At 40.5% G+C, this 26366-nt stretch overlaps 1 protein-coding gene across 2 annotated transcripts; it reads left to right on the top strand.

Annotated features, from left to right (window-relative positions):
• Positions 1-27: 27 nt before the first annotated feature.
• psma1 (proteasome 20S subunit alpha 1) lies at positions 28-26366 on the top strand. 2 transcript variants are annotated; one of them, XM_048545842.2, is made up of 11 exons: positions 28-157; positions 4543-4722; positions 11405-11449; positions 17770-17871; positions 21368-21471; positions 22130-22218; positions 22449-22519; positions 22781-22910; positions 23037-23116; positions 25210-25314; positions 26130-26366. In XM_048545842.2, the coding sequence occupies exons 2-11, from the start codon at positions 4636-4638 to the stop codon at positions 26187-26189; spliced, it is 873 nt and encodes a 290-aa protein (XP_048401799.1). In that variant the 5' UTR covers positions 28-157; positions 4543-4635; the 3' UTR covers positions 26190-26366. The 2 variants fall into 2 exon arrangements, with proteins under 2 accessions (XP_048401799.1, XP_059508033.1); XM_059652050.1 differs by lacking the exon at positions 4543-4722 and having other exon boundaries at positions 32-157.

Here is a 26366-nt window from a genome sequence, read left to right as displayed (position 1 = left end):
GCGCTCAACTGTTTGTGGAAGGGGGAAAGCTGTGCGCGTAACCCCGACCCGCGTGCTCGTGCCTCGGCAGTGCCAGTTGTCTTCCCTCGGTCTGTAGGAGCCAAAGAGACGACGGGCTTCCTGCTGATTGTATTGATTTGATTTTCTCTTTTGAAATGTGAGTTGAGCGTGTGTTTGTTTCACTCCCCCGCCCTATGGCATGCTTCCCAGCTCCGTTAAAATTGCAGCCGTGCTTCGCCTGTTGCGTGTTGACATCCGGTATTTTCATCCTGAGCCTCATCTTTGTCTTGATATTTCAGGATGGTAACCTCCGACCGAACTCCAGTTGGGAAGTTCGAGATGGAATGATTCCATGATAAATTACTGTTTGTCAGAAACTGGACGTCACTTTCAAACAAAACCGCTCGACTTTTAAGAGCAGGAAACAACTGACTGACTTCCATCTATATAGCCCCCTTCAACCCGTCATATCATAACAGTGCATGGAATATGTATAAAAAATAACCACTGGATAGCAATCAATTTTCCTTCAGCGAAGTCTCGCAAACTGCAATCTAGGTATACGAATTGACCGCATTAGCCACCATATGGAGCAGGCCCGCACTATTACGACGAGGCCTCGATTCAAGTCCCATCTCCCCCCGAAATGTATACGGCACTAGCATGTCTAAGCAGTTTGTTTAAAAATATATTTTATATAGGTACAGCTTTTAGAGCAGGCGAACTTCCAGTCACATCTTATTCCTGAAACAACAGATCAGAAAACGCTGAGCTGCCCCAGCTCTGCACACAAACGTCATGACAACTTACCAAGATTGTGCAGAAGTAAAGGTGCACAACCACATTGTTTTAAATATCTTATTTGCAATCAAAAAGTTGCAAAAGGAAACTAATTTTCAATGACACGCACAATACTGTGGCGAAAACGTGCACTGTGGTTTTGTAGAAAGTACTCACTGCAAACGTTGCTGTTGAGACTGAAGTAAATTACGTCATGAGAAATTTAGACATATATTTCAAATATATCAGATGTTATTTCATTAATCATAATTTTGAATTGGTACCTCAATTTCTGTAAAACGTTTTTAGTTAAATCCTGCACATTTATTGCTGATAACATACAAGTAGTGCAATAGGAAAGCAATGGAAAAAAACATTTTTTTTAAAAAATTCTGAGGAATATTTTGTTCTTTAACATTACAGGTTGAAAGTATTATGTTGTCAAGAAGGTACTAATCATTTCCATAGACTATTTCATCGTTAAGGCCCTCTGATTCAGAGAAATGTTGCAGTGTTGTAACTGTTAGCCCAAAATTATTGTCAAGCCACCGTTAAACGTTTCATGTGTCGAATAATATATTTATTAGGTATCCGCAATCAAATTGTTGTCTTATAAAATTTAGTAAATCTGTCCAAGAAAATCCCACAGTAGCAGACACTAATATTATTGTTTCCTACGTAACATATATGTTAATTTTACAAATATAACAATCTTTTCTAATCTCGGTCAATTTTAGATTACAGATAGAGAATAAAGAGTCTGGGTCTGGAGTCACAAGTAGGCACTCCAGGATAAGGAGAGCAGGTTTCTTCCTTTGTGAACCGGATGGATTTTTGCCCAGGTGTAGCTTCGAGATTATCTTTAGACATTTCAGATTTTAAAAAAAATATTGAATTTAACATTTGCCGGGGTGGAGTTTGAACCTAGGTTCCCAGAATATTATTTTCGTCTCCTGGATTAGTCGTCCAGCGATAATACCATGAAACTAACAGTTAGTTCTCCAATCCCACCAAAGCCAATCAACTGACGGAATTCAAGGTAATAGGTGTACATTGTACTCCAGGGATATGGTTGACTTTTTCTTTAGCAAACAAATCGCCCCAAACCAGAAAACACCGTTCATAATCATGGGAGGAAGGCTGAGGGACGGCCTAAATTAACAGTTCTTGCAAAAAGCTGCCAAGAGATTATTCGATTGTTAGTTGCAAATTCCACTTGATTGTTCAGATCGTATGGTAGGAGGAAACGCTGCGCATCTCTAGGTTCCTCGAGCTATCAATGTGAGTCACCAAATGTTATCAATGGCAAAAAAATGTCATGAGCTTCGGTAGAATACAACGTACACAGTAAAGAATGATAATCACGAGAGAAAATCTTACTCCAGTCAGATGATAGGCGAATCTCCATCTTCAATGTAACATTTTAATATTTACGCTAAAAAACTGAGTGGATGTCATTGCCGAAAACGAAAGTAACATCTTCAGAAATATGAACTTGAAACTTAGACGAGACTTTCTGTAATAAATTGAAATAAATTCATTGATAAATTGAAATAGAAACATATTTTTATATAAAATTGGTGGTGATAGAGGGCAGGAAGTTCTGTAATCAAACGTTACCATATTGAAGAACACGCAGTAAAATACTTTGCAATATATACATAGCACCAGTTTATGGGACAATTTGGCGCCACCATGAGAGCTATCAAGTGCGCTTTGAGAAACCGATTTTCAAAACGAAACCTACAGCTACTCTTCTTAAAGTATTTTGACCAGCAGATTTCATTGCACTATATTTACCTTATGAAGATTTTCGCTCCAGGTTTAATGGGTCCGTATATTTTTCTGCTAGTTTTACTTCCTATACGGCCCGATCTCGCTTTACTTAGGCTAATAATGTATTTTAAGAATTGCCAATCCGAGGTACTAGGGTGTTACTATTTATTTGTATTTTTCCACGTACCCAATGTCTTGCTCTGAACATTTTGACCAGAGAAGGATTCCATTTATATGTTCCGGGGTTGATTGATAATTTACAAATGGATTCCTGTGATGTTTCTCCTTATTACCAAAATTACAAGACAATGCGAAAAAATTAAGTGAAAGTATCCGCTGTTATTTGTTGACTTTGAAGACCAGAGCGATGAACTGCCGTGTCGATCTCTGCGTATTTTTGGCCCATTTTTACCCAAGACTTCGATTGAGTTTCATCTTTAAAAGTTTCCGCTAATAACCTCAGAAGGCTTGTACCGAATTGTCGAGGCCACTGCCATTATTTGCTGATACCGCGTTGTTCAACGTTTCCGCGACCTTTCTGAGTTCTGAGGAAAGGTCACTGACCCGAAACATTAAATGCTGCCTGATCTGATGAGCATTTCCAGTATTTTCTGTTGTTATTGCTTAAACACTCCTGATTTCGCCAATAATTTTTATAAATCCTGCACTAAAAACGATGAGTGGCCTCAACATTAGACTGGGTACGTCGGCGCTGTTACGGGATGTTAAGATACGGAGAATGTGCATTATTATGGGGGACATTGGTAATGAACTAGCACCGCGACGGTTTTTTTTTGTGGAACACCCACAATTTCGCTCCCCTCACGGTTAACTGCCTAGAATCCTCCTGAGACCTCAGAACTTTTGGTAAGTTTGCAATTATGGAAAGCAGGTTGCAAACAATCACAAATATATCGTGTATTTAAAGCTAAATCAGCAGGCTAATTTTAACATCAGTAAGCAATCCACAATCCGATCCTTAGCTCCTCCTCTGTTTATGCTTGCCATTCTTCTTTTTCCCCCGACCCACCAAGCCAAACTTTCGTCAAAATTTCCCATTGCCGTAGCCCGAAACTCCTTTTTCACTAGTTTCTCCCCAACATCCTGTCATGATCTATGAACATCTTGTGAATAAGATCCACTTCCTACTTTCTTGACACTAAACCGTAAACCATCCAAATACTCTGCTTGGCCATCAGGCACGCTGTAGTTCCCTCTCTCTCATCCTCCCTTCCAAAACTGATGTACCTCATCTGTGTCCTTGCTGCACCCTCTCGATGATGCCCTTTCGTCTGGAACCAGCGAAACAACACACAACGTGGGATTCACTTCTGCAGTTGAAGAAATACCCGTCAATCCTACTGAGTATTAAATCCTTTGTGGGCACTGTATTTTGGCAATTAGCTATGTTCCCGTGCAGTCATTTGCCGTGGTTGTGCTTTTGGCCGCCCGACTCTGAGTCCTCAGGTTTATCAAATCCTCAGAGGGCTCTCACATGACCCGCGGCTTTCTTCCCTATACGATTGCCATCCCTTGCGATCTTTCTGAATTCTTCCAGGGTGGTAGCCAAACACCATGTCTTGCACTCAAAAAACTCAGAAGCTCTGCATTTAATGTTACAGCACTAAGACGCTGCCTGCAAGGATACTTAGCGTGGATACATGAAGTTCCTACACAACACAGCAGTTTGAGGCAATGGCGGGGGGGCGTGTAACTCAACTACCCTATAATTTTAATTAAATGTTCAGTATCTGGATTCTGTTATCAATTATTTACGTGTAAGTTAAAAAAAACTCCATATTAAATGCATTTCTTATCCCTTGAATGCTGGTGTCACCAACATAGTTTGATTTTAATCCCATTAAAACTAATTAATCATTCCGTTCTTTTTATTCTTACATTTACTGATTGTCTCTTGCCCTTTCGTTTAAAATGCTTATTAACTTCTTTTCCGTTGCGCCGAAATCCCCCTTGTCTCTCTGACAGGAAGACACCCGGAGCAGAAATATTGTCGTAGCCATAGTCTTAGTTCAGAAATGGTTAAATCTGCTGCGCTCGATGATTCGATAGTTTGTTTTCATGCCTGGAAAGCATCCAGGGGCGATTCGTCAAACTGAGGCACTATCGATCACTGTTGGAAGGAAACGGCGCGGTCGCAGCAAAATGGTAGGTGATGCAGGGAAATCGCCGGTGTACCTATTCGAAGAACAATGTGGCTAGTTCATGGCGTTGTTCGTAACCCTCTGTGCAAATCGGCCGGTGGGCTGCGGCTTTTGTTTTGTGCTTGTTCCTCCTCGGGAGGGGACAGGTTTAGTGCCGAGTCATGTTGTTGGAAGTGGATTTTAGGCCGTACCGCAGGCCCCGGCTCGGTCCCTTCCGCGTTGCTGCTTTCCCGTGACTGAGGATGAATAGCCGCTTCACTACACACCGGGGACAGGGATGGCAGAAAAGGGCGCCTTGACTTTGATGACGAGCACGAGGTGTTAAGAAAGTGCTAGATTGGATTCGGCCTGGTCTGTAGGAGTTGGTTGACACAGGGCCCGGGGGATGGATAATCCCGTAGATGTTTTGTTTCGTTTATAATTTTACCAGAGATGGTCCGATTTCGATACATTTTTTATATGGTTTTGTGCGTGTGCGAAAAAAAAATCTGATTTGATATAAGCTGTGTCAAGGAAGTGGACGTAATTTTTTTTGATGGGGGTGGTTCGGTCGATTATTGATACTTGAAAGACTCCGTTGAGCTATGGTTGAGGCATTGTTCATTTTCCCATCGAGAGTCCTTGTTCTGTTTTTGTTTAGCATATTTGATTCTTTTGATAGAACAAATCGTAGAAGTTGCAATTACATAGTTCTTTGTCAAACCTTCGATACTTAACCCTAAACTGTTTATTTTTGGAGTGCAGAGATTGTTTTGTAACCGCACGGCAGTTATTTTTGCCGTATGTCCCACAGTGCAATGAATGGGAATGTAAAACATTACAACTGCTGGAAATCTGAAATAAAAACAGAAAATTCTGGAAGCAATCAGGCCAGGTAGCATTTGTGATGGCAGAAAATGATATTTCGTTAATAAAATTTGTAAAGGTTTGTAATAGTTCAAATTAGACACTTAAAATTGCCAAATTGAGCACTTTCCTCCATTATTATTCATGACACTTTGAGGAGTCCCAGTATACCTGGAGTTAGATTATGGAGCCAGGGTTTTCTACAAATAGGACATGGGCTCTTCAGCCATAGTGTCCATGCTGGTCACCAAACATTTATCTGTTCCAATCGCATCTTCCAGCATTTGGCCCCTAGCCTTGTATGCATTTCAAGTGTTCATCGATTATATTTAAGGAAGCACAGTGGCTCAGTGGTTAGCACTGCCACTTCACAGCACCAGTAACCTGGGTTCAATTTCAGCCTTGGATGACTGCACAGAGTTTGCACCTTCTCCCTGTGTCTGTTTGGGTTTCCTCCCTCAGTCCAAACATGTGCACTCGGTAAATTGGCCATGCTAAATTGCCCATAGTGTCCGGGGATGTTTAGGTTAGGTGGATTGGCTGTGATAATGCAGGGTTACAGGGATAGTTTAGGCAGATATGTCTGGATGGTATGCTGTTTGGAGAGTCAGTGTGGACTTGTTGGGTCGAATGGCCTCTTTCCTCACTGTAGGGATTCTATGGATCTGCTTCATATCAACTCTGTCGAGACCCTTCACGATCATCAATGTTGTAATCAGTCACCTCTTACTTTCCTAAACTCCAATAGATACAAGACTAGCCTGGTCAATCTTTCATCAGAAGGCATTCGTTTGAGCGATCAATTTAGTAAACTGTCTCCGAACTGCATCGAACGAAGTTACATCCTTCCTAAATAAGATGACCAGCACTGTGTGCAGTAATCCACTTAAGGCCCTGCCCAAACAGGACCCAGATAACCTGAGAAAAAGGCCACCTTTTTAAATTTTGAAGCTGTTGAGACTTTTGCCTGCAAGAATCCAGTTTATGCAAGGTCATCTAGTTGTAGTTTTGATTTAAATGTGTTTTAAAAGTGAGACTTAAGTACAGCCTAACAGACTGTAATCTGACTTCTCCTTCCAGATCATGGCCATCCCCTCACACCATATGTAATTCAAGTTTTTTTTGTGGAAATAAACTTCTGCATAGGAAACTGGCACCATAATCAACACGATCAATTGAGATGACTGTCTATCTACCAGTAAATGTTTGCCAGAGGTGACTCTTCAAACTAAAGTTTATAGTTTCGTTGAAAACATCTTATCCAATACATTCAGAAGTATGCACATAAACATTGACTTGTACAGTTTTTAGTTTACATAATGTGCTAATACTTATATGAATAGTTCCCTGGCCTTTTATTCTCCCTACTCTGAGTGAATTCTTATGACGAAATGACCCAGATATTGTGGCCATTGGAGACAAAAATGGGGTTTCCTTTTATTGCAGAGCTCCTTTTATAGATTTTTGATTAACAATTTCCGCTTCCTTAAGAGAATTTCCAGCTCAGCATTCTCTTGAGGGCATCTGTGATGGACGTGAACTGGGCAAGCAACAGCAGGCTCCCTTTAATCAATTGTACAAAAGGATCCTCACTGAGATATACATTCTAAATGAGGAAGTAAAAAAATTCGAACATTAATTCATTGTAAAGCCATTAACAGAAAGTGAAAGAGAGGAAACAAATACAATACCAAGAAAGATCGCTTAAATCCCCAATAATTGACATGTGAAAAAATGAGACTTCTCCATTGTAAAATTGCAGTTTCAGTGCTCGAGAGGACATTTTTAAATAATTAAGATTTGCCACATTATTAAAATTTACCTTTCACCCGAATCCACTGGCTCCATAATTTTATGGTGCATTTAATGAGCACCTAGTGGTTATGCATCTGCGGATATGCAATGGCCTCATAGCTCTCATGTGAAATTCGTCACAAAGTCTTTTGGTGAGGTATCAGGTTGAGGAGGAACAGGCAAATAGGATAGCAACTTCCAAAATTCTCTGTTTAACCACACCTGTGATTATCCAGAAATTAACTACTTTACTATTGCAATGCATGTAAAATCAGATTCACTGTTTTACCAAGCTAATGAAGTTGCTAGTATTCTATTGAAGGTCTGAATTAGTTACGTCCTTATGGTATGAACTTGTGAATTGAAAGAAAGTGTGTGATTCCTTTATGAGATTGTGCTTTGTCTACATTTGGAAGTTTGCAAAGAACTGTACAGAGAGCCCCAAAATTGAAATAAATGTATCAAAAGGCCTTACAGGTGGCAGGCAAAACAGCAGTCTTATTTTGATACGGAGATAGTAGGAACTGCCAATGCTGGAGAATCTGAGATAACACAGCAGATTGGGGATAACACAGTGTGGAGCTAGAGGAACACAGCAAGCCAGGCAGCATCAGAGGAGCAGGAAAGTTGACATTTCAGGTTGGAACCCTTTTTCAGAAGTAGGGTAGGGGAAACAGAGCTCACATAAATAGAAGGGAGGGGTGGGATTGGGGAAGGAAGGTGGGATGGTGACAAGTGAGTGCAGGTAGGAAGTGGTGGGGATTGGTCACTGAAGTGGGAGGAGTGGATAAGTGGGAGAGAAGATGGACAGGTTATGTCAGGCCAAAGAGGCAGTTATGAGAGAGAGGGTTGGCCATGGTATGAGGCAGGAAAGTGGGGAGATTTTGAAACTGGTAAAATCCACATTTAGACCCTTGGCCTGTAGGCTCCCGAGGCAGAATATGAGGTACTGCTCCTCCAGTTTGCGCATTGCATCATTGTGACACTGGAGGAGGTCCAGGATGGACTTGTCACCCAAGGTGTGGGAAAGGGAGTTGAAATGGTTTGCGACCAGAAGGTGTTGTCATTTGTCGCGAACAGAGTGGAAGTGCTGTACAAAATGGTGTCCGAGCCTCCCCTTGGTCTCATCGATGTAGAGGAGGCCACATCAGGAGCAGTGGATATGGTAGACCGCGCTAATGGATGTGCGTATGAATCCCTGTCGAATGTGGAAAGTTTGTTTGGTGCCTCGAATGGAGGTGAGGTGGTGGTTGGGGAGATGCAGGGGCAGGTGTTGCACTTCCTGTGCTTGCAAAGAAAGGTGCTGGGGTTGGTGGGGCTACTGGTAGTGTGCAGCAGACAAGGGAGTTGTGGAGAGAGCAGTCCCAACAAAAGGCAGATAGGAGTCAGGAAGGAAATATATCTTTGATTGCAGCGATTTTACGTTATATTCCAGCCAAAATAAAGCACTTTTGCTTTGTGTTAATCCAGTCTTTATCTAGATTGTTTCGGATTCTATAAGACAAGCCATTCTCTTTCAGAACTTTAGTGTTTGGATTACATGGTTACTCTTGGAAACTATGTACATTCATATTGCCATGCACAGTAAAGGCACATCTTTACAACTTCTAAAATATGAACACTACTGTGTGGAATATACTGGAACTAACATATTTTAAAAGTAGAAACTAATGTGTTTCAAATGATGGCTGCTGAAGTTTAGCTGAAATGAACATAGAACATTACAGCACATTATAGGACCTTCGGCCCTCAACGTCGCGCTGACCTGTGAAACCAATCTGAAGTCCATCTAACCTATACTATTCCTATATCATCAATATATTTATCCAATGACCATTTAAATACCCTTTAAAGTTGGCGAGTGTGCTGCTGTTGCAGGCAGGGCATTCCACGCCCTTACTACTGTCTCTGAGTAAAGAAACTACCTCTGACATCTGTCCTGTATCTATCACCCCTCAATTTAAAGCTATGTCCCCTTGTGCTAGCCATCACCATCCGAGGAAAACGGGTCTCACACTCCACCCTATCTAATTCTCTGACCATCTTGCATGTCTCTATTAAGTCGCCTCTTAACCTTCTTCTCTCTAACTTAAACAGCATCAAGTCCCTCAGCCTTCCCTCATAAGACCTTCCCTCCATACCAGGCAACATCCTGGCAAATCTCCATTGCACCCTTTCCAATGCTTCCACTTCATTTCTATAATGCGGCAACCAGAACTGTATGCAATACTCCAAGTGTGGCCACACCAGAGTTTTGTACAGCTGCAACATGACCTCCTGGTTCCGAATTCAGTCCCTCTCCCAATAAAACCTAACACACCGTATGCTTTCTTAACAACCCTATCAACCTGGGTGGCAACTTTCAGGGATCTCTGCACATGGACACCGAGGTCTCTCTGCTCATCCGCACTACCAAGAATCTTTTCATTAGCCCAGTACTCTGTATTCCTGTTACTCCATCCAAAGGGAATCACGTCACACTTTTCCGCATTAACCTCCATTTGCCACCTCTCAGTCCAGCTCTGCAGCTTATCTCTCTCCCTCTGTAACCTGCAACATCCTTGCACACTATCCAGAACTCCACCGACTTTAGTGTCATCTGCAAATTTACTAGCCCATCCTTCTACGCCCTCATCCAGATCATTTGTAAAAATGACAAACAGCACCTGCCCCAAAACAGATCCTTGCGGTACACCACTCGTAACTGAACTCCAGGATGAACGTTTCCCATCAACCACCACCGTCTGTCTTCTTACAGCTAGCCAATTTCTGGTGTAAACCACCCTCAATCCCATGCCTCCGTATTTTCTGCAATAACCCACTGTTGGGATCCTTATCAAACGCTTTACTGAAATCCATATACACCACATCAACCACTTTACCCTCATCCACCTGTTTGGTCACCTTCCCAAAGAACTCAATAAGGTTTGTGAGGCATGTCCTACCGTTCACAAAACCGTGTTGACTATCCCTAATCAAATTATTCCTTTCTAGATGATTATAAATCCTGTCTCTTATAATCCTTTCCAACACTTTACCCACAACCAAAGTAAGGTTGCTCTGTGGATTCAAAACTGTCACACTACCTTGGAAAAGGGTATTTTCCAGACCAAGCAATTTCACTAACCATCTCCTGAGATGACTCAAAAGACATTTCCAGACTAAAATAGGTATTTCTTTTGCCTGTAACATGCAACAGTGAACTACACTTTTTCCTTAAACGTGTATTTGTGTGCAATGGGTGAGTGTCAGTGTGCTATGTTTTCAGGATAAGCCTGTGAATAAATAATCCTGTTTTTGATGAAAACTCTAAGAATCCTCTTACTGGCTAGTTATTCAAGTTGCTCGTACTGTCACATCTTTTTCAAAAATATACTAATTAGAGACAGTAGGGAAGGAAAGAGGGGTTTCAGAAGTTATTTCTTGCCCTGTCTCAAGATGTGCTATTGGTTACGGTACTGGGCTGAAGGGAATTCATGATGAAATGTACAATACAAGTGGAATGAGGCTGTTTGGCCTCTTCAGTCTTCTCCATTAAGTACCATGGTTTATCTTTTACCTCACTTCCACTTTCCTTGCTCCCCATGTCTCTTGATTCACTGAGTGATTAAAATGGATTGATATTTGCCTTGTATATGCATGCCCCCTGTTGTGAACAATTCGAGATATTCATTATTACTGAGTGAACAAATTTCACCTGCCTTACCCTGAGCCTGATGTTCTAGATTTCAAAGCTGGTAAGCTACTTCAGTGTGTACCCTATCAAGCTCCTTCTGAATCCTGTAAACATCAAGAAAATGACCTATTATTCTTGTAAATTGCAGAAAATATAGGCCCAAACTAGACTAGGTATTCTGTTCCTGAATGGTCAGTTTGCACTGGGATTGTTATTTGATCATTGTGAAATGTCCGAATCCATTTCAGCATCTTACATGTGCAAAATGATACGTCAATGCATTCAGTTATAATTCGAGCTGTGTTCAGTTGAAAATCTCTATTTGTATTAATTATCTATATGCATGTTTTCTGTTTGCTTCTTCATATAGTTCCGTAATCAATATGACAACGATGTCACGGTTTGGAGCCCACAGGTAAGAAACATTTCCTTTTGCCAAAATTTAGTCTCAATTGTATCAATTAGGCCATACTCACCAAAACACGACAATTTCACCAAGGATTTCAAGCCGCCCTACAGCTGTGAGAAATCACACTAAACTTCATAGCTACCATGTCTTCCTCTGAGTTTGCAACCTCATTCAGGGTCATGAACGAAAACTGGGAAACCTTGCTTTAGGTAGATGTTCCAGACTATTTCACAGAAGCATAACAGAAAAGAAAACTTGACACTGAGCTGATTTGGATGGGTGTCTCAGAGTTTGTTTGAAGAGATTTTGAGAAGGAGAAGGAGATACAAGTGTGAATTTGAGTTTAGTGCTTGGATTGTTAAAGTGATATCCACCACTAGTGGATCAAAGAGAATGGGAAGTCAGAAAGGCGAGCATCAGAAAAATAAGTCCAGAGAGAATTTCAGCCACGTACCATGTAACTGCTTTGAGTGCATTCAAATATTTTCAAATGTGTAGCTCCTTTTTAATTTTTCTTTTTGCATAGTCTGCTTGGGAATTTTTTTCAAACAGAAACACAGTGCTCAAGGGAGTCAGCAGGTCTGGCACTAACTGAGGAGAGAAAACAGAGTTAACGTTTCAAGTCCAGTAACGCTGCTTCAGAACAAAGCAGCTAGGAAATAATGACATTTATGCAGATGACAGGCGTTGGAGGATAGAAAGGAGTGTGTTGAATAGGTGAAGATGATGCTCAGAAAGACAGGGAGAGGAGAACTAAAAGACAAGCAAACACAGGAATTGCCGATGATAAGCCAGGAGAGAGAAAAATGCTAAAAAGGTGCCAACAGGAATGTGAATGTATGAAAATGGATTCGCTGTGGTGGAACAGTTCACACAGAACAAAGATAACAGTGTGGAGCTGGAGGAACACCGCAGGTCAGGCAGCATCAGAGGAGGAGGAAAGTTGACGTTTCAGATCAGGACCCTTCTTCATATCTGTATCTGTTGCTCCTGACGTAGCCTCCTCTAACTTGGTGAGACTAAGCGCAGACCCGGGGGCCATTTCATGGTGCATCTGTATATGGTAATGGACAACTTCCAGTTGCCAGCTGTTTTAAACCCACCCCACCTCCCTTGATGACATGTCCATCCTGAGATTCGTCTGGTGCCACATTGACCATACGCAAACTGTGGGAGCAACACCTCATGTTCTGCCTTGGGAGCCTACAGCCCGATGGTCTGAACATAGAATTCATCAGTTTTAAAATCTCCCCACCCCCAACCTCATTCCACATCCAAACCTCCCTCATCCTGGCCGTACAAAACAGGTCATGGGGTGTGAAAGTGGGTAACAAACGTGGAGGTAACAAGGTGTAGAGCTCTGGATGTGAGTTTGCTCGCTAAGCTGGAAGGTTCGTTTTCAGACGTTTCGTCACCATTCTAGGTAACATCATCAGTGAGCCTCCGACGAAGCGCTGGCGTTATGTCCCACTTTCTATTTATCTGTTTAGGTTTCCTTGGGCTGGTGATGCCATTTCCTGTTCTTTTTCTCAGGGGATGGTAGATTGAATTGGAGCCTATGTGTTTGTTGATGGAGTTCCGGTTGGAATGCCATGCTTCTTGGAATTCTCGTGTGTCTCTCTCCTAGGATAAACCAAACAGACATGCACGAGAATTCCTAGAGTCATGGCATTCCAACTGGAACTCCATCAACAAACACATAGGCTCCAAATCAATCTACCATCCTCTATGTGTTTGTTGATGGAGTTCCAGTTGGAATGCCATGACTCTAGGAATTCTCGTGCATGTCTGTTTGGTTTATCCTAGGAGAGAGACACACGAGAATTTCGAGAAGCATGGCATTCCAACCGGAACTCCATCAACAAACACATAGGCTCCAATTCAATCTACCATCCCCTGAGAAAAAGAACAGGAAATGACATCACCAACCCAAGGAAACCTAAACAGATAAATAGAAAGCGGGACATAACGCCAGCGCTTCACCGGAGGCTCACTGATGATATTACCTAGAATGGTGATGAAACGTCTGAAAACGAACCTTCCAGCTCAGCGAGCAAATTCACATCCAGAAGCTCAACCTGTGCTACAAATCTTCTCAGAACTCACTAGGTGTAGAACTGGATGAACACAGCAGGTCAAGCAGCATCAGAGAAGCAAGAAAGCTGATGTTTTGAGCCTAGACCCTTCTTCAGAAAACAAACGTAGAGGAAGGTTTTCATGCTCTAAAATTATTACACTCAATGTTGAGCCCTGTGAGCCGAAAGGTGAATAAAGCAGAAAATAAGATGTTCCTCCTCTAGCTTATGTTGAGCTTTACTGGAGCAGTACACCAGTTCTGAGACAGAAATGTTGGTATGAGAACTTAGTGGTGTGTTGAAGTGGCAGGCAATGGGAAGCTTGGTGTCATTTTTATGGACAGATCGAGTGCGTTACTCAAAGCAGTCACCCCCGTCTATGTTTCATATCCCTAATGTGGAGAAGATCACATTGTTAGCAGTGAATACAGTAGACTAGATTTAATGAACTGCAGGTGAATTGTTGCTTCTTCTGGAAGATGTGTCTGGACCTTGATTATTGAAGAGAGAGAAGGTAAACAGGCAAGAGTTGCATTTTCTACAGTTGTGTGGGAAGATGTCATGAAGGTATGAGGAGATGTTGGGAATGGCAGAAAAGTGGACCACAGTGTCCCAAAGGGAATGGTCCCTGCAGAATGCCAACAAGAGAGGAGACAGTCGTGGTGTCACCTGGCTGGAGGTAGTGGAAATGGTGGCTTGTGGTTCTTTGGATGCAACGTCTGGTGGGGTAGCAAGTGAGGATATGGGGAACCTGTCATTGTCGGAGGGAAGGGATGAGGACAGAAGGTGCAGGAAATGGTGCTGACGGCCTGTCAGTCATGGTAATGGGGAGTGCTTGGTTGAGAAAAAAGGTGGACATATCTGAGGACTGCTTGCAGAAGATGATATTGTCAGAACAGAGTAACGGGGAGAATAGAATGAAGTCCTTACAGGAAACAGGGTGTCAGGATGTATAGCCAAAGTTGGAAACTTTTTGGCTTCCTGTGTAACTGTACAATTTCAAAGAAATAGAAGTTGCAGGGCTAGATTTGAGGTTGGAGAGGACATTGAAACATGGGAGCAGGAATTGCAAGACGGGTAGCCCAGGAGCCAATGTAATTGAGTGAGTGCAGATGATTGATAGATGAAAATAGTGTAGATTGGGAGACACAGAACAAAGTTTGGCATGAGCTTCAGCAAATTTATCCAAAGTGGAAGATATGAGACTGGCCAAGAAAAGTTTGGAATAGTGGTAATAAAAGGCAACAAAACCACGGAGACAAGCAGATGGACAAAGGCAGAAGCTGAGGTGGGTGATGTTGTGGAGATGGAACGAAGCATTTGTCATGATCTAAATTGTTAATGGATTAAAATCTCCATTCAAAGTCAAACAGGATGATAATGCGCTGAATGATTTGGTTCAGCCCACAAAATTAAAACAGAGTTTGTGGTTTGGGCTGGAGTTACTGTGTTTAATCTTCTTCGTGTTTTATTTGAGAGAAGTATGGTGCAGTCATGAATGGATGCCTGACAAAACACAGTGGAGGGGTTGAGACAGATGGTGAGGTGGTTTTAGGTCTCCTGCGTTAGCTACCTGTATTTAAATGATTTTAGTTTTGAGTATAACAAGATGAAATAAAAAGGAACTGAAGTATAGATCGTTGCTGGACCTATCCTAATGCAAATGGGAGAAAAGCCATGGTATGTTGTCAGGAATGTGACTAGAGCCGCACGATGGCAGTCCCCAGCCACCTCAACATTAGTGAGGCATTGAGGGCTAACTGTGTCAAGCTATGACTGTCCAAGAGTTAGGATGAAGATGGTGCACCAAATTACAGTACACACCGCATGTAATTTAAACTTTGCTGGAAGTTGTTTTATGCTGTGGTGGCGTTATAGACCTGATTGTAATATTACAAAGATGGAGTTGCATGAAACAAACACGCAGATTTGTGCAATGACAACTTCTTGTAGGTAATTATACCTTGAAATATTCACAGCACAAAAGATGACCCAGAATTTCTGGTCTCTGGATCATCGAAGACTGGATATACAATCCAAGATCTGCCTTGGCAGTCTTGCTGGAATCCTAATGCATTGACTCTTTGGGAATTGCCCAAAATGTTTAAACTTCTGATAAGCAATTCAGCCGCTGTCTGGGACCTTCTTAAAACATCTTCGACTTGTGAGTTGGAGTGAGGCATCAGATGACTGCCTCTTAGTTATATGCATAGGAAGAAAATTTGTATGGGCAGGAAATGTGAGAAATTACTGAAAAATCATAGTGTGTATCTTTTCAACGTGGACACCCAACTGACCTCCATTTCCTCCAACCATCCTACTCCCAGGCACGTACTGATATGTTCTCCAAGTTATTAATGGATTTTAACTCTAAATATGAGTGAAATTAGATCAGGAGCATTTCCCTGATAGCTTATGTCCGCTGAGTTCAAAGTATCAATTCCACAAACACTGTTTTAGGTTTATATGACATCATTTACCATCCCACATGTGAAGAAGCTGCCAAGAATTTTGTCATCCTTCAAGTAAACTGTTTAATTTCAATAAGCCTTAACTCTGCTATAAATAACCCCAACAATTTATGACTCCGGGATTTTTATGTACAGAAAATAGACTTCTCTACTCTAGCTCGCTTAATCGTAACAGAAAAAAACTTAGTGAGGCCATGTACTGAATTTACAATTTTATTAACAGACATTAACAAGCTATGTAATTTGAGTATATAGGTGTCCAAAAGATATGATACCAACTGTAATAAAATCCAGTTTGGTGTTTTATAACTATTCAAAAATATCTTAGAACATCATCTAGCGATGTTAAAGAACGAAGTATCTCTTTTGGGAACCTGCGATGCAAGCCAGTGGGACCAGGAGCCATTGTTATCTGCCTTTAGCCCCAGTAGGTTGTCTAATACTCCTACTTTGGTGATGCTGATGATACTTAATTCCACTCCTGCCTTCTTTAGCATTAATGGAACATTTTGAAGTATCTTCCAGTATGAAGTCTGATGTAAACTCTCTGTTTAATTCTTCATTTTCTAAGGGGCCTGTATCCATTTTGATCTTTCACATTTTTGTATATTTAAAGTTGTGAGCTTCTATCTAGTCGTTCTTATACTCCTATCATCTCACCCTATTTTTTCAATCTTAAACGAATCCTTCATTAAAAGATTATCACTAAAAATCGTGCATTTTGTTTGTTTGATTATTCCTTTCTTTGCGCCCTTTTAATCTTCCAATTTTAAATCTTTAATAACGGATTCTTTTATCCCTAAAAAAGCCTCATTTCCTTAGATGGATATTTCTTTCACATCTCACTTATTCTTTCAATATTACAAGAATCTTTTGTTAAAAATTTATCAGTAAAAGTTTTTCCTCTATCTTTGAGTATTGTGCTACCCTGGTTTCTAACAGTACTCGCAGGGTGGTTAAGGGTCTTTGCCATTCTACTCAATTGATAGTTTTTGTGTTTCTTCTGTAATATTGTACTTTCACACCTGGATCTGATGTTGTCTTGTGCCTTGCCAGTGATTAAACTACTGTTGATACATTTTTATTGCCCATGCTAAGCACTAATTTAGTTAATAGCATTTGAGTGTTTTCTACCACTCCTCTTTCCCACTATCTCTGATTAATCCTTACATAACTCTATAACTTTAATTGTTTTTAATACCCATGTGTCCTACCTAATCAGTCACACTTTTTCTCCATTGACTCAATTAACCCGTTACTGTTTGACGCTCCTTCATGATCCTCGCCAGTCGTGACCCTACGTACCACCTTGCCCAACTGGCACTCTGCCTTCATACACTACTCATCAATCATATCCCTTTACCAGCCTACATAATAACTTAGGCATTCATTCATATACACACTGAAAGCTGTTAGATGTCTTAAAGCCTTTCTGTGCATCAATGAACTCTTACAAGAATGTAGCAGCTCATGTCTTAAAACAAGGGTGTGACTTCTGTGATATCCTTTCATTGACATCTCCCACATTTCTTGCACTGACTGAGTTTTTCAGGATCAACCAATAAAAGATTGGTCAAAAATTCACAGGTTGGTATGTGGGTAGTTTTTTTTTCTGTCTGATCTCATTTGGAAAAAGGGTTTCCAATCCTGACCAAGACTGCGTTCTCATATACTCCTTAGTTGGGAGGAAGTTTATATTTTGAATATAGAAATCCTAATTCTGATTGCACTTGTCTTAATTTGAAAATTCGTACTGCAACTAATTATTTCATTCTTACAGGGGCGAATACATCAGATTGAATATGCTATGGAGGCAGTGAAACAGGGTTCAGCCACTGTGGGGCTCAAGTCAAAAACCCATGCTGTACTGGTAGCTTTAAAGGTAAAACTGTGGACTACAAAATCATTTTAAATAATAGTACTTTCTGCAAGCATGAAGGTCTGTACCTTCAATACCTATAACAATGTGTACTGTTCAGCTGATTATTGACTTATACTGAAAAGGCACTCTTGTATCTTTGTCATCCTCAAGGAGATGGTGCTGTGATATCTTGAATTCCTACAGTCAGTTTGATGTAGATGAGGGTGGGAGTTCCAGGATTTTGACCCAGCATTGCTGAAAGGACAGTGATTTATTTCCAAGTCGGGATGATGATTGGCTATGAGGGAAACTGGCAGATGGTGGTGTTTCTTTTCTGTCTTCTGCCCATTTCCTTCCAGATGGTAGTGGTTGTAGGTTTTAGGGTACTGACGAAGATATCTTGTGAATTTGCACAGAGCATCTCTGAGATTATATAAATTGTTGTTGCTATGTGTCAGTGAGTGAATGTTTGTGGGTATGGTGCCAGTTACGCAGGCTGATTTGTCTGGATGGTGTCAGGTTTGAGTGTTGTTGGAACTGCTCTCATCCAGGTTAGTGGGTGCTTTTCATCATTCCCCTAATTTGTACTTGGTAGATGGTAAACAGGGTGTGGGGAGCCAGGAAGTGACTTACACTTACACAGGATCTAAATTGAGTGTCAGCATGTTATTGTGAAGCAAGTGCTCCTTGATCGCACTGTTAACGACACTTTTCACCACTTCACTGATGATCAGCCTTAGACCGATAAGATGGTAATTGGCCAGGTTGGATTTGTCCTGCTTTTTAATAACAAATATAGCTGGGCAATTTTCTGTATAGTGGATAGATGCCAGTGTCAGAGAACAGCTTGGGTAGGAGCACTACATTTCTGAAGTGTGATTTTATTGCTGGAATATTGTCAGGACCCATCATCTTTGCAGTATTCAGTACCTTCATCTGTTGCTTAATATCATATGAAGTGAATTGAATTGGTTTATGATGTTAGGATCTGTGGATGAGGCTACCAGCGGGAACCTCTAGCTGAAGATTGTTGCAAATGCTTCAGCTTTGTCTTTTTGCTTTGATGTTCTGGATTCCCTCATCATTGAGAATGGGGTAATTATCGAACCTCTTCCTTCAATATGTATTTTAGTTATCCACCAGTGTTAATGATGGAATTTGGCAAAACCGCAGAGCTTAGATCTACATTGAGTATAAGAGCTGAGACGTCATGTTGTGGCTGTACAGGACGTTGGTTAGGCCACTTTTGGAATACTGCATTCAATTCTGGTCTCCTTGCTATAGGAAAGATGATGTAAAACTTGAAAGGGTTCAGAAAACATTTATGAGGATGCTGCTGGGATTGGACGGCTTGAGCGATAAGGAGAGGCTGAATAGGCTGAGGCAATTTTTCCTGGAGTGTCAGAGGCTGAAGGATAATGATGTAGTGTTTTATAAAATCATGAATGGCATGGACAGGGTGAATAGCCAAGGTCTTTGCCTCTGTCTCTGTGTAGGGCAATCCAAAACTAGAGGGCATAGGTTTAAAGTGAGAGGTGAAAAGATATAAAAGGGGCCCAAGGGGCAACCTTTTCAATGCAAGGGGTGCTGCATGATGGAGTGAGCTGCCAGATGAAGTTGGTGGGGGGGTGGAATGCTAGCACAATTATACCATTTAAAAGGCATTTGAACGGATACATGAATAAGGGTTTAGGGGGATATGGGCCAAATGCTGACACAGGGAGCTAGATTAATTTAGGAGATCTGGTCAGCACAGACGAGTTGCACCAAAGAGTCTGTTCCTCTGCTTTCCAAGTTTGACTCCATATGTTGCTTGTGGAATTGTTTATTCCTGTCTGTTACTTGCTTTTCATGATGTTTGGCATGGAAGTACTCACATTTTATAGCTTCACCAGAATGACATGTAATTTTTTAGATGCATCTGCAACTGCTCTTGACGTGCTATCCTGCAATCTACATTTTGTATTCTAGCTTTGCACTGTGCCTCCGAGAATGATGCCAGAAAGATGAATTTTAGGTTACCTTAAATGCTTGCTGAATTTCTATTCTCAAAATCTTTCTTTGATAGTCTTACTTACTGTTCACTTTCCCTGTCAACTTACTGGATTTAACCTAGTTCTTGTTTGAAAAAAAATCACCTGACGTGAACACGACACTCTTTTTACTTGTCATCTTGTATTCCCTTATCTTTTACCCTTGTAACCAGTACCTACCCTATTTCTGAAACAGAACACAAAGATCACGTTCTCCTACGCATTTTTTCCTGTCATATTTGGTCCATTTTATCCTGGCGAGATCTTCTCTCATTCTATTGGAAGTTAGCTCACTTTGAGTTCAGAAGTATTATTTTTCTGTTATTCTTTGCTTGCCTCCCATTAGTACCCTAAGCCATCTTATACATATATCATTAGGAGAATATTACATTAAGACATGCCTGTGCCACATGATCATTGTATATTCTGTTCCTAACTTAAATCAACATCCAGTCTATTAATGTGAGAAATTGGGTTTGAAAACAAATCAAATGACAGTGTAGGTGTACATGTGGTACTCTTAAATTCAGGAAAAAAATTGCTGACATGCAAATACTCAAAGTATGATGAATGCCTGCATATATGTAACCATATCCCAGTGCAAGGGTTTATATTCAGGAAAGGGAGGAAAATGCATTTGTCCTGAAACTAAGTTAATTTTTTCTCCTTCAGAATTCTGGAACATCTCCTTTTGCCCTACAAAGCCTCAAACTCATTTTTCACCATCGTACCTCAAATCACAAAACTTCATGGTCGTCTTTATTTGTAAGATTGAGACTATATGTTTATCCTTTGCTACATATCCTTCTCTCTACTCACTTCAAATAATTTACCAGACCACATTTGGAGTCTTGTGTTCAGTTCTTGGTACCGTATTTAAGAGAGGATATTGAAGCCCTGGAGAGAATGCAAGTGTTTTATTTGATGCCAGGAATTAGATTTTTTTTTCAGATACAAGGAAAGTTTAGAGAAATTTGGTTTCGGAGCAGAGAAAATTAAGAGGTGACCTTTTTTGAAGTGTTAAAATTATGAACAATTTTGACAGGGTATAGAAGGAGATTCTGTAACTATGGGTTGCAATTTCAAGATTGTCAGCAAGAGAGCAAGGGGTGAAATAAGCAGAAACCTTTTTGCTCGGGATTGTCAGGATTTGTATTGTGCTGCCTGGGAGAGGGGTGGAATTGGATTCCACAGGAAGTTTCCAAACAGAGCTGGATATATATTTGGAAGGGATGATATAGGGGTCTATGGAAATAGGGTTGGAGAATAGACAGGGTAGCTGTTGACAGAGCCAGTTTAAGTACATTGGATCGAATGGCCTCCTTCTGTATTGTAAATTCTACAATTCTACTTATGCTCACTTTGTTTCATGCATCCATTCTTTCTTTCCTTCTTCCATTTTGATCCCTGTTACAGCCCTTCAAATTGTTATATTTTAGCATAATCTCTTATTGTATTCATCTTTTGAACCATTTGTTTTGTAGAGAGCTCAATCAGAATTAGCTGCTCACCAAAAAAAGGTTCTTCATGTTGACAATCATGTTGGTATTTCCATTGCTGGTCTTACTGCTGATGCAAGGCTGTTATGGTGAGTATTTGTGCAGTTGATGAGTCATTTACTTATCTATTTAGTTGCAGTTACTCGACCATAAAGATGTACTGTTGATCACAAATGTGTCTAGAAAGAAGACTTTGACTTCTGAAATAGAACACACTGCAGTTGTTTGGGTTTGCTGAATGAAATGATTCCTGAAGCTGAAATCTAAGTAGTGGACTCATGTCGTGTGGTTGATAATAAAGGGGATTTTGGAAGATTTTTGGAGAGTTGAGAAACAAGACAACGATAATAATGTTCGATGTCTGGTCATATTACGTTTCTGTATATCAAGTAGTTAGATATGAATAAAAGCAAAACACTGGATGCTGAAGATCTGAAATAAAAACATGAAATAATGAAGAAACTCCTCCGGTGTGGAAATATCTGTGGAGAAAGAAATACAGTTTGTTTTGAGTTCAATGACTTATCCTCTGAGCCCTTTCAAAGTTCCTGACGTGAGTTATTGACCTTGAAACATAATCTCTGTTTCAGTCTTCATAGATGCTGTCAGACCTTGAGGTGGTCCTCTTCTTCATGTTTTTATGTAAGCGTTAAATATATTTGATTAGTAACATCAGTACAGTGTTACTACTTCATTCACACTGCATGCTTATGATTTCTTGTGTCTTCTCCACCACTTCGGTGCCAGCAACTTCATGCGACAGGAGTGTTTGGACTCGAGGTTTGTTTTTGACAGGCCACTGCCAGTATCACGTCTCGTGAGCCTTATTGGAAGTAGTATCCTTTAGAGAAAAGATCCAGCATTTCTGTCTAAAAAAACCAGTTCGAACTCTGTTTTATGTAAATAGCTAATACTAAATTTCCTTAAACATCAACATGTGTGAAATATTTTAAAACATTGTTTCAGACTTGCTATAAATCATTGTCTTTACATCAAATCAAACTTGACTATTAATTTATTTTATATTTGCTTAAGAAGCATGATATTTCTTTAACTGCTTATGCAGAAACTCAAATTCCAACACAGCGATATGGAAGGAGGCCATATGGTGTGGGATTGCTTATTGCTGGTTATGATGTAAGTCCTCTGTTTAACTTAATTTCAGAAGACAAATGGTTTATTTGATTCAAGCTGGATTACTTCCAGTCCAAAGTGAGGCTGATCTTGCAAGAGGGCCAATATATTAATGCTTGCAGTAATTCCTGTGATATACAGATCACCTATTTATTTTAAGTTCTTGAGGTAATGCCAGTTGGAAAACCTCAACCACAGCAACTTAGAATGATTCTTCTGTGTCAGCCTGTTAGATTAAACCAAGTGTTCCTTTTTCATCCTCAGGATATCGGCCCGCACGTTTTCCAGACCTGCCCATCCGCTAACTACTTTGACTGCAAAGCCATGTCAATTGGTGCGCGTTCACAATCTGCCCGAACCTACCTGGAGAGACACATGGATGAATTCCAGGATTGTAAGTGTGACAAATTTTGTGTTGCGGCTATCAGGTGTGTCAAATTTTTAATCCTTATTCTATCTGTTCCTTGTTCATTTTCTCCTTTTTCATTATCATCCAAACCCACTATGTCTTTCTAACCAGGTAACCTCAATGAATTGGTCAAACATGGTCTGCGTGCATTGAGGGAAACACTTCCTGCTGAACAGGATCTTACCACAAAGGTATTAATCTTTCTTATGCTGAAATAAAGTGTTGTTCAGAGATGTACTATTTCATACCGGTATTTTGATTTGTGCCCTGCTGAAGGCTGAATGATGCAATATGACAGTCAGTCCAAAGTAAAACTAATCAAAACACCACATAAAAACTGTGGTGAAGTAAATATCAAATGTCTTGATGTGTGATAGCCACAGTTGAAGTGATCTAACTGTTTCCATTGCAACATCTGTTCTGGAATGACTCGTTAGACTATGTTGTGGCTCATGTTGGTCTACTATGCAAACTTGCCTGGCACAGGCATTGCCCTGACTATGTAATGACCAATTTAAAGAAGGGAGGATGCAACTAACATACAGCTCATTGTGCCCAGACTGTCTTTGATCAACACCTCCAACAGCACTGCCAGCAAATGAAAACACTATGCAAATTTCCTCAGACAGCAACAATCCTATATCTTACATCTATAATCAGATATCATAGTTTAAACAACAGAATATGAAGACACAAGCGACCACAAAATGAATTTTCCAAATCAAGTTTGTAAGTCAAATCCTGCCATATGTAATACACATGTCAACTAATCACCTATTCTGTTCCTTTTTGCCTGTTTTCAGTGCCCCGTGACCTGACCTATTATTCCTGTGCAGTGCTACATCAATCATGTAGTATGATTGGTGGAAGACTGTTACCTGTCTGTGTAGGAGACCCCAGACGGCCTTGCAGGATAGTTTCTACCCTTCTGACTCTAGACCCACACTCTGCCCCCACCCACCCTCGACTGTAACATCTCTCTATGCTAGCTGGCTTCCTGAGTGGCAACAGCAAGCACAGTGGTGGACTGGAACTGGTGAGGCTTAAATACTGCCATCCTCAATGAGGACAGCAGTTTTGCGTCACTGCTTCTTGGCCAGGACGTTGTTTAAATAATCCTAGTCATATGTTGGAGAACAGTTTGCTGGACGGTCTGACATCTTGCATATTCCTTTAAACACATGCAGTTGTGACAGCAGTAGTGAGAGCTGCATGTCAACATACCGAGCTTGCATGATTTCCACTGCAACATCTAGATGTTGGGTAGCTTTTGTTTGTGCTACTGTGGAAGCCGAGATATTGGTCCTCAGGCTGCATCATGTTTAGACCAACAGTGTTGTCTGGAAATTATTTGCATGTTTGAAAGGATCGAATCTCAATATCCCTTGGACATGTTGTTACTAGACTCTTTTAATGCATTGACTTTGACTTCAGGCTTTTTGACAGACCTGCAAATACACCAAACATTTCACGTGCATATTATCAGCCTTCTGCTGCAGGTCACCCCATCAAGGTCCTCTAGAGCCCAATGCGGCAGAAGATTTGTGTCATCTCATCCTCTAATGAACTAGCACCTTTTTCTGTACGCCAGCTGCAGGCCAGTGATGTCAAATGTCTCGCCAAGTGCAGAATCCCACCTCAAAGTTAGCTCCTAAAAAAGGAAAGTGTCAGTATCAGAGCAGGTGTTTGTGAATGTGGGATGAGGTAACAGTGAGTGGCATGGTGGCTCAGTGGTTAGCACTGCTGCCTCATAGCACCAGGGACCCAAGTTTGATTCTATCCTTGAGTGACCACCTGCATGGAGTCTGCACATTCTCCTCACGCCTGCGTGAGTTTCCGCCAGGTGCAATAGTTTTCTCCTACATCCAAAGATTTGCAGCTTAGGTGGATTGGCTGTACTAAAGTGCCCCATTGTATCTATGGATATACTGGCTATTAGCCCTGGCAGAATTTAGCTGTGGTAAATACAGGATTTTGGAGATGGGGACTGAGTTTGGTTGGGATGCTGTTTAGAAGTTTGGTGTAGACTCAATGATCCAAATGCCCTCTTTCTGTATTATAGAGATTCTGATTCTATGAGCATTGCTCCTTCGTTATTGTTTTCCATTCTTGGGGCTACTGGTTTAGTGACCAAAATATTTATGCATACCAACTTAAGTATTCATATAATATTCTGTAACCTGTATTGACTCTAGTCTGTGGACCTGTTGCTGTATGTTTTGATTTTACAGTTGAATCTACAATTTATCCTAAATCTTGATACATTATTTTCCTTTCCGGGCAGAATGTCTCAATTGGAATTGTGGGTAAAGATATTGATTTCACCATTTATGATGACGATGATGTTGCACCATTTTTGGAAGGTCTAGAAGAAAGACCTCAAAGAAAGGTACATGTAGAAGATGTTATTCTTGATGCAAAATGCTCAAGTTTGTTTGCTATCCTATTTTAAATTGCTGTATTCCATATTGTCAGCTGTGGTCAGTCAGTTCTTTAACATTTGCAGAAACCTGTTATCCAGCATGTCTCAAATTCTAAATCAAACTACTCAGTAAGTCTGCTTGTAGTTTCTCTTTACCTGATACAGAGTGTTTGTTTTTTTTTTCTGAAGGGATATTTGTACTACTTTTCTAAGCTCTAGACAATATAGGCACAAGTAGCCAAGAGTTTTGGGCACATGTAATTATCATAATGTAGTATTTGTGGACTTCAGTTGGTTAAAATCACACCGCTGACGAGCATAGAAAACGTACAAGTTTCTTACCCAGCTTGGATCACTTTGTCATCTATGAAATTGACATACAGGATTGTATTGAAGAAGGTATGATGTATGATGCCCTACTTCTTGTCCTCCCAGTAGAGTCAGAGTGCTTGACCAAACAAATATCCCGTTGATTACGAGTAACCTGTCTGTTTCAGATATCCTATTCCAGTTTTCTATAGAAGCTTGGGCTGTTTAAATTTCTGAAACTCATCAAGTTAGAATCTTTTTGAAAATGAAGAGATTCTATTTGTTTTGAAATTTAATGGTAAATTTGATCATTACAAATGTATCTTATCAGGATTGTATTTCCAGCTATAGTTTTTAAAATATTTAATATCCCAATTTTAATTTTGTTTATTTTCTACCTTGACAGGACGTAAATTAAATTTGAACTGTAGATTTTTTTGTTACTTCATGAATACAATGAAAATTTCTTACAGGCACCTCCAGCTGATGATGCAGCTTCGTGTGAAAAACCAGAAGAACCAATGGAGCACTAACCTGTTGACTTATCATTTTTGTGGTTTGTAACTACATTTGCAGCACAACAGAGCAGGACATTATATTTCAGTAAAACACAGATTAAAAATATTGCAATTGATTATTTTCTCTTAAGATTTTGTTACTCATTGGAATAAACTTACTGTAACAACAATAAACCCTTCATGTATTACCAA

This window comes from Stegostoma tigrinum, chromosome 17 (genome assembly GCF_030684315.1).
Source record: "Stegostoma tigrinum isolate sSteTig4 chromosome 17, sSteTig4.hap1, whole genome shotgun sequence".
NCBI lineage: Eukaryota > Metazoa > Chordata > Chondrichthyes > Orectolobiformes > Stegostomatidae > Stegostoma > Stegostoma tigrinum.
The sequence above is the reverse complement of the archived record's forward strand: the minus strand, read 5'-3'. Positions and strand labels throughout refer to the sequence as shown.

What these genes read in the sequence shown, in the direction of transcription:
- psma1 (XM_048545842.2), top strand. Translation starts at nt 4,636, where the DNA reads ATGCCTGGAAAGCATCCAGGGGCGATTCGTCAAACTGAGGCACTATCG. An exon ending in TCACGGTTTGGAGCCCACAG is followed by an intron (nt 11,450 to 17,769) that starts GTAAGAAACATT and finishes TCATTCTTACAG; the next exon opens with GGGCGAATACATCAGATTGA. An exon ending in AACAGGATCTTACCACAAAG is followed by an intron (nt 23,117 to 25,209) that starts GTATTAATCTTT and finishes CTTTCCGGGCAG; the next exon opens with AATGTCTCAATTGGAATTGT.